The sequence below is a fragment of the Hylobates moloch genome, unplaced genomic scaffold (assembly GCF_009828535.3).
Source record: "Hylobates moloch isolate HMO894 unplaced genomic scaffold, HMol_V3 SCAFFOLD_23, whole genome shotgun sequence".
Lineage (NCBI taxonomy): Eukaryota > Metazoa > Chordata > Mammalia > Primates > Hylobatidae > Hylobates > Hylobates moloch.
The window spans coordinates 2,595,657-2,607,996 of record NW_026652298.1 but is presented as its reverse complement, the minus strand read 5'-3'; the positions used below and the strand labels follow the sequence as shown (position 1 = coordinate 2,607,996).

The window sequence follows — 12,340 nt, the reverse complement described above, 5'->3', positions numbered from 1 at the left end:
TGATTTTTTTCCTCCTCTTCCATACTTGAAGTTTGACAGCTGGATTGGAAAACAATGTTTAAGCTAAAGACAAGTGTGTGTTGGGAGTGGGGAAGTACATCATCATCTTCCTCTCTCCTGACTTCCGTTTCATTCTAGAACCAAATGTCAGCTAAGGAAAAGCACAGATAAGAGATGTGATCCCAGGAAGCCCTGAGTCTGTAGAAACTGAGTTTCCTGTACTTCCATGATGCATCAGGACTAATATCAAATTCCTGGCTGAAATTTTCCCAGGCTGAAAATTTAGAGACTGATAAACTTGTAGTATTTAAATGAGCCATTTAAAATCTACCAATTGGACTGATTCTTTGTCTTTTTCCTTTTTTTTTTTTTCTTTTAAATACCTCTCAGAAGGTGCGGAGGACTAATTCTCTCTGATTGTTGGGCAATCAGATACCTGTTCAAATATCAGGAGCTTATGAGCAAACTGAAGCCAGGTTTAAGGTAATTTATTCAGGAAAAAAAGTCAGATAAAAGGAAAAATAATTTTGTATTGCTCAACTAATTTATATGATTGGGTAATTTATAGGATTGTACTTTTTTCTAAGCAGATATGAAGCCTGAAAGGGATGCACTTCATTTTCCTAACAAATTGGCATCTCTGGTGAGGAACATTAAGTGTTAAAAACTCATTGTGGGCTCGCACAGTGCTCACACCTGTAATTGCAGCACTTTGGGAGCCCGAGGTAGGCAGATCACCTGAGGTTAGAAGTTTGAGACCAGCCTAGTCAACATGGCGAAAACCCACCTATACAAAAAATAGCTGGGTGAGGTGTTGCATGCCTGTGGTCCCAGCCACTTGAGAGGCTAAGGAACAAGAATCGCTTGAACCCAGGATGCTGAGGTTGCAGTGAGCCAAGATCACACCACTGCACTCCAGCCTGGGTGACAGAGCAAGACTCCGTCTCAAAAACAAACAAACCAAAAAACAACTCATTGTGAATTAAATCCTGAGACTAAAGAGAAGTGAAATCAGTCCTACAGGGCTACATAAAATAGTGATATGTCATCAGGATCTGGAGTCCTGCCAGTCCAGGCTCAGCACGACCATTGTTTCTTCCAGCAAGTGGCTGAGCTGGGATTTGGACAATGCCAGTCTGACTGCAAGGTACTAATAAGAGCACCGTGTACCAGTTCCCCTAATACCAATGCAATGGCTGGCTTTGGCAAGGTATTTGGTAAATGTTAGTTCTCTTACTTCAACTTCTTTAAAATGGTTAGTGAATATTTTCTTTTGTTTTGGCTACCTAGAATCCACAAACTCTTCCTGGTTGGGGAAGGTACATAGGAGATGTGGATGAGAGGACGAGATGTAGGCATATAGAATAGTCCCTTATCCTGCTCCTAGTTCATAGAATGTGGGCATGTGACCTTTCAATAGCCAGTCTGATTTTCACACTCAGAGATTATTCTCAGAAGCTCTGGTTGAGTCTCTCAGAAGCCCCATTGTATTGGTGATGGTTGTCTGGGGGTGGCTATTCCATCAGCTGCATTGCCTTACACAGGTGATTTCTATAGCAGGGTTCTGACTGTGCCTCCCCTCTTTGTTCCTATCTGAGCCTCTTTACCTTCTTCCGGAAAAGTTCATTTCTTATATTATCAGACTTGGTTCCTGTTGTTTGCAAGTAACTTAGAAATAGTAAGATAATTGTAGTCTGTTTATGACTTATATATGGCTGAAACACCCAGATATAGAAGGCTGAGCAGTTAAGGAAGGAGATTCAAATTAATGAGGCAGATAGTGAATTTTGCGTCAGTTCTTCGCACTTTCCCACATTCCACATGCTATCCCATTTCCTTCCAGTTCAGGCTGAGAACACACTGACACACAAAGGGTCAGAGAACTATTCCCAGAGTTCATTCCTCCTCATAAAATAGATTGTGGTTTTTTTCTCCCTTCTGCAGAAAATGTTCTTTCCTTCTACCACACCCAATCCATGTTGGCCATTTAGTAAAAAGAACAACTTAAGAGAGAAGTTATTTTTGTTTGTTAAAAGTGTTTTCCTGAGTTTTACAATGAAAGATAAAATGTTGAATAAGAAAATAGAAAAGACCCCAGTGGGTCTTTCTAGTGTCCAGCCCCAGGGCCTTCCCCAGGCCCCAGCTAGCTCCCTGTCACTTCTTTATTCCTGACTTCAGTCCCCAGGGGTCAGTTTCCCTTTCCTGAGGTGGCTGCCACCAACCAGCCACCAGTTAATCCTGGACATTCTTTCTTCCAGGGATGGCTGTGGAAAGGGACAGAATGTCTCAAACTCCTCTGTCACCATCCCCGTCTTTGCTGTCCTAAAAACGAAAGAAGCTAAGCTTCCTTTTCTGGTTTTACCGGTCAGTGCTTAGTCATGTAAGAAACGCAGAGGAGACAACAAAAACATGGATACTATTACACAAAGGTTCCACAATCTTTCAGAGTCCTTTCAGTCACGGTCCCTGGTCAGTATTTGATTTTCATTTTCTTATGAGGGTAGAAGGTAATGGAATCTTTCTCCATGATGTCTCCTCTCAGGTTTGTTGACTCCACAGTAAATATTTAACATTTAGAGAGATCAGGGATTACAGAGACCACTCCGTAGAAGAAAAATATTACCAAAGTAAAGTTGAGGCCAGGTGCAGTGGCTCACGCCTGTAATCCCACTTGGGGAGGACAAGATGGGCAGATAACTTGAGGTCAGGAATTTGAGACCAACCTGGCCAACATGGTGAAACCCTGTCTCTACTAAAAATATGACAACTAGCTGGGTGTGGTGGCACGCACCTGTATTCCCCAGCTACTGGGGAGGGTGACGCACGAGAATTGCTTGAACCCAGGAGGCAGAGGTGCAGTGAGCCAAGATAAGGCCACTGCACTCCAGCCTGGGGGATAGAGCAAGACTCTTGTCTCTGGAAAAAAAAAAAAGTAAAGTTGAGAGGCCTTAAAAGAGGAATGCTCTCAGGTCCCTTCACCTGATCTCTCTAGAAACTAATGGAAGATCAGTGTGGGCTTCTGGAACTTGCCAGTTTAAACTCTGGGAATACCTCCTCGCTAAAGCCAGGCTGAGTTAGGAGCCCTCTGAGCTCCCACGTTCCTGTGCCAGATTGCACTGCTATTACTACTGCTTTACCATTTGTTCCCCATTGTAGACTGTTTTTTTGCAAGGAAGAGACTGTGATCTTTCTTTACCTCTGATCACTGGGGGCTGTTAGAGTCCCTGTCACATAGTAGGTACTTAGTACATGATTTTCTGAATAATGAAATGGTTCTCAGAAGAAGAAAGGCAGGAAGAGTTCCCTATAGGAAAATATAAATACTCCTCCAAGGAATGAACAAGACTTCAAAACTGAGTTTGAGTCTCAGCAATGCTGCTCAGAGAAAAACTGCCTTGCCACAAGATGATAATTTGATAAATAAGGAGGGTTTAAGGCATTTTTGAATCTTGCATTGTTCCTTGTTCCTCTACCCCAAATGACTCAGTATGAATAGGTGACAAAAAATAGGTGACATTGGAATCAGATATATCAAACAGGAATGTGGACCTTGTGAAAAACTCCTTTTGTGTTTGAGCAAGTTACCAACCCTTTCTGGGCTGGTTTAAATCTGTAACATGAAGTAACTAGGTCCGATGATATATAAAGTTCCTTACAGCTTTAACCTCTTATGATTCTAAGTGATTCAGAGCCATGTACTGAAATGTATTTTAAGCTTCCTCTTCAAACTCATCAAACAAAAAAAAAAAATAAAGAAAGAAAGAAAAAGAAAAAAAGAATTATACCATAGTCAACAACACACTTGGGGAGGAAAAATAAACTATAAATTATGTTCATCAGATCAAATGAGGTGAAACACAAGATTAAAGTGTTTTCTATCCACAGAGCAATTTTTCACAATGGTGTCAAACAAAAATTTCTAGTTAATGTTTACAGTAGGACTTGACGAAAAATTCCAGACATAAAACTTCTGGAACGTAGACTTGAACTCACGAGGACCTCCTATCTCTGAATAAATGGTACAACTAAAATCTATTGGGATTTTTTTCCTTAACAAAAATTCATCCTTCAACAATTGTTTGAGTTTTATTACTGAGACTATTAAGGCATAGTAAAACTCTGGTTATCTGGAACAGTCATTCTAGGTATGACAGCTAAAGATTTTTTAAAGTACCACTATTTTTGGATGAAAATCATTGTAAGACAATACATTTATTTGACTTCTTTAACAGAATACACTGAATGTAATTTAATCTTTTCCTCAGTGTGAATACCAGGTACTAGTATTGTCCTCAGTAACACCCTCAAGCCCCAGTGAAATACTCTATAATACTCTAGGCTTTTTTTCTTTTGACAGTGTTTCAGGATCCACTCCCACTATCAGCTGTCACTTTTAACTGCTGTCAATTCTGTCAGCTTAGCCACTTGTGGTCATCTCCTGCTGATATCTAATTTCTAGATTAAAGGCAGGGAAAACTGTCTTAATTCATCCTTGCATACCCAGGGGTAGCATAGTTCTAGCTACTTAAGGTGAGTCATTTTAAAAAAGTTTGTTGAAATAGTGCATGACTTAATGGTAGGTTTAAAATTAAACAACAAAAAAAGCTTGCTGAAACTAGGTATGAAATAACAATAAATGGATGCTGGGTAATGCTTGAGGGGATTGCTTTAACACATAGATTTGCCACATTTTCTCTGCTCTTTCTAATTCTCCACTATGATCCAGGTAGATTAGAGGACCATAGAATTGAGTTCCTGATTTTTCATGAGAGATGACAAAATAATAGAACAAAAACATAAAAAATGATTGCATAAACTTTGGCTGATTATATAAAATTTAGTGTCATCAAATAATTTATTTTTATTTTTAGATACATGTTTGCCTGCTCCAAACTGAAAGCTGAGAAGAACTGGCATTCTTAGTTTTTTTAGGGTGATAGCTGAGGGAGCACCTCATCACACCCACTAGCTATGTTATTTTGGATAAATTATTTAATCTTCCTTAATTTCATTTTTTTTTTTTGCATCAGAAAATAGTAATGACAAAACCCTTCTAACAGCGTTCTTGAAAGACTAATGCATTTTAAAGCACTTACCATAAGACCTGACACTTAATAAGCACACAGTTACTTTTGTTGTAACAGGTTGTCCATTCCTGGAGTGGGGACAGTAGTACCAACCCTGAGCAAAGCCAGGCAATATGACGGCCAAAACATTTTGCTCTTGTATTTGCTACTTGGCAAATACTGCTCTTGCCTCAGTATTGGGTGTTTTGAAAACAAATGTGGCACCCAAATAGAAATAAGCTTTAAATTCCTTAAATCTCTGACATTATAGAAAACAGGCACTTCCATTGAACTAACATTCTAAAGAATGGGGTTTTAATGTAGGCAATTTTAGGAAATAAAGAAAGGAAATTTAAAAGAAGACTGATATCCAAGTCTCCACAATTTATCATAAATGTTATCATCCTTAGCAACGGAAATCGGAAAATTTAAGACCTTCCCATATCAATGCCAATTATTATAGAGTTAAAATATTCATTGTAAAAAGCAAACACTGCAGCCTCAAATTTGTATGCAACTATAATACTACACACAAAGGTGTTTGTCCTTACAGAAACTCATTCGTTTCTCAATTTAAATGAAAAGATTCATAATATTTCAATTTATTAATCAGTGTTACTTATCTCAACACAATAACATGTTACCGAAAATAGAGATATTAAATACTGCAAAAGTTATTTTACAGATTATTCTTGGAAATTTAGAAATAATACTGTAACATGTGGATGAGAATACAGATGGTGATATATATCACACACTTCCTAAAAAGGACTAATTCTTACTATATAAAGAAAAACAATGAATGAGACTTTATCATCTCCACTGAAGAAGGTATCTCCATTAACAAATACCTTCTCCCAATGTTTTTGAATGGTATTTTTAACCTAAATAAATATCTCTTTGCTGAACTTGGTCAATTTTTTTATTTCTAAGTGAAGTTTACTACTTGATGACCATATTTAGTAACTCCTGATTGTTCTCCTTGTTAAATCCAAGACTACTATTACAGGTTTTATTTTCTAACAGCTTCATTAGCTGCATTTTTGACTTCTAAATCTTTTCCTAAAAAGGCATAATTGATTCACAAAAATATTATAATTGCACCCTATATCTTTTATAAATCATGTTGGCTTTGTATAACACTTTGACACTAAATATCTCAATCAATTCAATTCATGAGAGAGACATATAATACATTAGGAAAATCCTGAAGAGCACTTTTCTAAAATACTAAATCTCTTAGAGTATATAAACTGAATCACACCACAAAGTTTAAATATGCTGACATCCATTGGAAGAAAATTATTTTACTGAGCATTTTACCAACTTTATTGGAATTAATAGTTCTTTTTTAAGTTGCTCTTCAGCTTTTCACTTTAGTTGTGCTTCACTGCTGGAGAATTCATTTACTTAAACATGATATACCAGAAAAATTGTGCGCTGGTCAAAATCAATTTTTGAAACAAATTATTTTCAAATCATTAAGAAAGATGTAAATCAAACTGCAAAACTGATGCCACAGTTCAGACTCTTGTGGTTCAGGGTATAAAAGGGGAAGTGTATCTCTGATTTGTCTGGTGAGACAAATCAGAGATACTATGTTATGATGGGGAGCACAAGGCTATGGGGTCCACTAGCAGTAACTGGTTGGCCTGAATGAGATATAGCTTGCTAATTCCTGCACTATGGGAATCCTGAAAAAATCTTTTAGTAAATTTAACCACCACTGCATAAAACATTTTTTTAATTACCATTTTTAAGGTTACATTTTGTGTCATCATCTCTCCCACCACTCAAGAAATCTGAGATTTACCTTTGGATTCTACTTTTTTCTATAACTCTAAACAACAATCGGCAGTCATGTCCTTTTGATCCCATCTCTTAATATTTCCTGTTGACTTCTGTTCATTCCTATTGCAAGGAACATTATCGCTGCCTTTGATAAGGCCATTATCATTTTTCTCTAGTATCTTCCTAATATGCATTTTTTTAACCAGTCTTCCTGCCTCCAGTCTTGCCTCCTCCAATCGATCCTTGATGCTGCCAAAGAGTGATATTTGTGAAATGCAGTTTAGCATGCTGCTTAAACTTTGTAATTGTTTCTCCTAATGGTCAAACCCAAACTCCTCCTTGTGGCACGGAGGTTCTTAGGTGATTAGCACACTTCCCCTCCCCATCTTCCCACTTAATTTCTCCATGTTTCTTCTTCCTATTTTAGGTAAACTTACTGGTCCTTCCTCTATAAAGTTTCTCCTAAAAGTCACCCCTTTCAGCACTGTGTCCTTTTACACACTTTGTACAAGTTACTTCTAACAGTGATTTGATTACATGTTTGTCTTCCCCACATCTAGCCCAGTGACTGGTTCAAAAAAGGCACTAAAAAAATGGATAAAATTAACTATATTACTCTTAATGATTAGTGTAATATAAATATATATATCCCATATCTAAGTTCCGGCTCTAAGCAAAAGGGTTCATCTCTCAAGCCCTTAGAATCACTTTAGAAACTCTTCAACTTCTAATTCAACATATTCTGACACTAAACACAAATAGCCAGTCTTAACTTGCTTGGAAAACCACATGACTTAAATGTACTATAACCCTTTCCCAAATAAGAGCTGCTATTATGAGGCATTAATGTACAGACCGTTTCATATGTACACTTGGTTGTTTAGGAACAAATATAATTCCAGTTCCAGAGTATATGAACTACAGAATTAGTAACTTCTGTTAAAGATAATTGGAGGTTAAGAGAATTAGTCAGGGAAACTGAAAAAGGAAACTAAAGTTAGAGACAGAAACTAAGTAAAGATAAGAAAAATGAGCTTTACAAAGCTACTCTAGTGGCATCTGGGAGGAGAAAGATCCAATTTGTTTCTAGAGGGTAATGAAAGTGAAATCCAAGATCAACAATCTCATCATAAAATTAACAAGGAATTTAACATACAAATGGGGGACCAGGAGTAGCTGTCATTTGATATGTATCGTATCTATAGCAAAATGAAATAATGTGCAAGCTTCTCATTTATTGAGTTTAGTGGCATAGCAAATCTTTGTTTGCAAGCATATGATAGGAAATGGAAATTTACAGTACATTAGAGAAGGTACATTGGAGTTATCGATAGTTTTTATCACATATCCAACACTTAATGAGTAGCAGTTGGAATTAGACTACTGTATATGCTTTCCAGAGACAATTATGTCTTCTAGGAAAGTCAAAAATAATTATTTGAATTTTTAATTTGCTCCTATCATTATTTTGACATTTTCACCTATGATCTAGTAAGAATTGTATTCTTGATAACAGAACATCTAATTTCTTAAAAATGAGTTAAATTTTATTTAATTAATTCATAGACATAAAAACAGAAATTTATAGAGGTTTTATAGATAGTTGAGTATGGCCAGTTAACTATTTTGAAAGACCTTAATACTCAAATCTTTTTCCTGACTGGGGACCCCTGCCAGAGATTTACCAGCACAGGAAGAATAACCTATTGCCTTTGTTTATCAGATTTTATTATGCACAGGAATCATCTACAGATGTTGGTACAGGTAGCATCTGTCTCAGTAGGTCTACAAAAGATCCCTGAATTCTAGTTTCCAACAAGCTCTCAGGGATGCTGCTGGTCTACGGACCATACTTTTGAATAGCAAGGCCTGAATCAGTGGCTCTTTGCCTTCATGCCTATTGGAATCATCTGGGTAGCTTTAAAAAAAACATTTCTAGGGATAAAACGTTATTTAATTAGTCTGGGCTGCAACCTGGACACTGAGGGTTTTAAGAGCTCTCAAGTTGAGGTGAACAGGTAGCTAAATTTAAGAACCTATGGCCTAACACGTATTGGTTATATTTATTAGGCCTCATTTCAGTACTGCATAGATTATGAGAGTAAAAATGTCCAAAAATCTCCAAATCCTTACTGAAAATATAATTATCAATCAGGTTTCAACTTTAAGAGTCTCAGTGGCTTCATTTCTATATTATTATTTAGTAACATATTTGAATAGTAATTTAAAGATACCCATGGAATTATAATGAAATGACAACCTCAATTACTTTTACATTAGGAGGTAGATGTATAAAAATATAAATATGTGAGTTTTAAAGTATAGGGAAGTGTCAGCTAGGAAGTTTACAAGAAATCCCCAAGTCTGTCACACCAGGAGGAAGGCCCACAGACACAGGAAAGACAGGCAAAAGTTTAGTTAGTATCACTACTTGAAATAGGCGTCACTGATCCCAGCAGTTAAAAACTGAATCATCACTGTTAGATCGTTCCTAATTATTTTGCTAAACTGAGGTTTGCAAAAGGTCAAGAAGCAATTCCATTACTGAGGCTCCTTCCTTAACTTTTAGAAATGTGCACCAAAAATAATAAAAATAATATTTTAAACTCGGAGGTATTTGCACGATTCCATAATTATAGTAAAGAGTAATGGAGTTTAAGTCAATGATAGTAAAGAGTATTGGAGTTTAAGTCAACTGCCACATACTAGTCATGTGACTTAAACTTTAGAACAGGCTTCTTCACAACTAAAATAGTGCAATAAAAATGTGCAAACCCAAATTAATGCCACATACAAATATAAAACAGAATTAAGTATAACTTTGACAAGCAAAAAAATAAATAAATAATATAGCACGTTTTGGCGCAAAGAACTAAAGTCCAGATTGGGAATGACTTCCAGCTTTGCCACTAATTAGCCACATAACAAGCAAATCACACACTTTAATCTCATTTTAAAAATAAAGATGCCTCAAGGAGATTATTTTGACAATCCCTAGCAGATCAAAGCTCTAAAAATCTAAAAATAACTGATTAAGTTACCCTCTAAATCAAATATGACTAACGCTAACAACAACAAACCAAAACCAAGAATTTCCTTTTAACATGATTGGTTTAACAAGCCTTTGAGGAAAAATATTTAAAACTTGTCTTCAAGTCTACTAATTGTACGGCAATCATTTAAAATAGTAAAACTATTTAAATCTAAAAAAAATGTAGTGTGTGGAAGTGGGGAGAAAAGGGATCATTAAATGCAATGCAAGTACACCATGCAGAATTAAAATAAAGAAATAATGTAAATTGAGGATAAGATAGCAAAAGCTTTTTCTAAGGAAAACTGTTTCAAAGCATGCAGTGTGAAATTTTACAATCCATCCCAAACAATATACTGTATAGGCATCGTCATTAAATACACATTTTCTGTTTCCAAGTACTACAGATAACTCATAATTCCTATAAAAAATTACACAATAAAGATGGTAGTACGTGGAGATTATTTCCTTTATTGTTTAAATACATGTCTTGCCAATCACAAAATATCTAGTGTAGCCAAACACATAAGAAATCCCTGTATGAATCAAAAAGTGCCATTCTTGCAGCTTTCTGTCACAAGGATGCTGAGAAATGTACTGTAACAGTTTAGGAAACACAAGATTGTCTCAATTTTAAGTTTCAATCATTAATCCTCTTCAGAACTGGAATCATCCTCTTGGTCAGAGAGTTCGGGAACAGGGAAGCGGAGAATGGCAGCTACCCCAGTCAACTGGCTGAGCTGTTCCCCAGAAACGTGAAGACTAGAGAATATCCTAACGGTGCCTGCATTCTCTTTCACACTGTCCACCAGCCTCACATACCGGCTCCGTGTGGCTACATCCTGATGCCTGAAGAGCTCATCGCTGATGAGCAATGTGTCAATTGCCATGGCTTCATTGGCCTTCTCCACCTGCTTGAGTCCATAGAAAGCTCGATCCGGTTCATGTTGTAACATTTTATAGAAGTCATCCAAGGCTTTGACTTCCCCAGCAGCTTTAGTGTCTGAAAGGCGGCTAGCTACAGTAGGGTCACAAAGGGCCTCTTTCAGGGAGTACTTGTGTCCGGAGGAGGCATGTACCTAGAATAACAATTACAAAAGTTAGGCAAAAGAATCTCTTAGAACACCCGTTAATCAGCCCACAAAGGCTTAAAGCCAAAAGCGCTAATAAGGCTTCATAATGTTTCAGCAAAGTTTACTCCATAAATTTGCTAGACATTTAACATTCTCTTTTTATTTCATTATCTCATGAAAATCCCAGCTAAGTAAAGAACTTCTCCTCTTATTTTTCCCTGTTCTAAAACTTTAGGAGTAGTTTATACCAATCCCTCTGCCCATTCTTAACTATCCCTGGGTAAGATTGTTTTACCTGAAGAAATTTGGACCGGTTTTCCAGGAGCAGTTTGTTGTCGGTCTTCACTGCTTGTTGAAACATGTAGTCGCAGAACTGCTCCCTCACAAATCCTGGGCTGGCCACCAGGATGCACTTTACAACATCAAAGTGTATGTGGCGCTGGATAGCCTGGACCACCTGTTCATAGAACCGCTCCAAGGCCCGGTCATGCTGAGAGCAATTGCCTTTCCTTTTCCTAGGGATGTTCACCTCCACCTTGGCCCGAGTGAGGGTCATGCTGGGAGTGACTAAGCAGATATGGGCGAGGCCTTCCTGCATGACCACGGCCGCCACATCAGCGCTCCAGGCTGGGTCACAGGCCTGCTCGATGCGCTCCAGTACCACACTATCCCACTGCTTCTTGGCCAGGGTGAACTGGCGGTTGGGCTCCAGCTCGATGGTGTGGTAAGCCCCCATCTTGACATACTCATTCTCTTGGATGTTGGTCCCCTTAACCCGCAGCTGGCAGGCTTGAGAGTCGAAGTCGATGGCCTCCACGCAGAGAGTGAGGGTAGTGCGGACCCGATTGCTGCCCACGCTGCCCGTGGAGGACTCTGTCTGTACCTTGCGGATGGTGGAGGCGCGCAGGCTGTCGCCCACCTGCACGAGGTTGTAAGTGTGCCACATGTCCTCAGGCTCCTCGGGGACCAGGGTTACCTGGCCCGCATTGTCCTTCTCGATGTTCTTCCTCACGAGCTTCATGGCCAAGGGCTCACTGACAGAACCAGAGGAACCAAGGAGGTCCTCACCTCCGCCCCGGGAGAGGGGATGGGAATGCAGGCCAGGAAAGGGGCGGGGCCCGGTTTCTATGGACACTTGCCTGGCGGGAAGGAAATACTCTTGCTTCGACTCATGCAGCCTAAGGGAGCACCTCCTCTATCCTTTCCTCTCTCAGTCTCCCGGCGCGCTGCGTGTAACAGGCTCGGCGAACACAGCAGCAAAAACCTCCCCCTCCGCGGTTCCCGCTGGCAGCACGCAGCAGCGGGCTGACGAAATGAAGGCGCATGCGCAGCCCGCGCCCGCGACCCGACGCACGTCTCCCGTCCCCAAAGGAGAGGCG

At 38.8% G+C, this 12,340-nt stretch overlaps 2 protein-coding genes across 2 annotated transcripts in view; both read right to left on the bottom strand.

Moving 5' to 3' along the window:
* The window catches only part of ITGA1 (integrin subunit alpha 1), a 170,613-nt gene that overhangs the window by 145,841 nt on the left and 12,432 nt on the right, over positions 1 to 12,340 (bottom strand). The window lies entirely within an intron of this gene.
* PELO (pelota mRNA surveillance and ribosome rescue factor) lies at positions 10,340 to 12,253 on the bottom strand. The gene is made up of 2 exons (XM_032144684.2): positions 11,257 to 12,253; positions 10,340 to 10,967 (listed from the first exon to the last, which is right to left on the bottom strand). The coding sequence occupies exons 1-2, from the start codon at positions 11,980 to 11,982 to the stop codon at positions 10,536 to 10,538; spliced, it is 1,158 nt and encodes a 385-aa protein (XP_032000575.1). The 5' UTR covers positions 11,983 to 12,253; the 3' UTR covers positions 10,340 to 10,535.

Coding starts and splice junctions, on each gene's coding strand:
- PELO (XM_032144684.2), bottom strand. CDS start 11,982: ATGAAGCTCGTGAGGAAGAACATCGAGAAGGACAATGCGGGCCAGGTA. Junction 10,968..11,256: donor ACCGGTCCAAATTTCTTCAG/GTAAAACAATCT, acceptor TTGTTATTCTAG/GTACATGCCTCCTCCGGACA.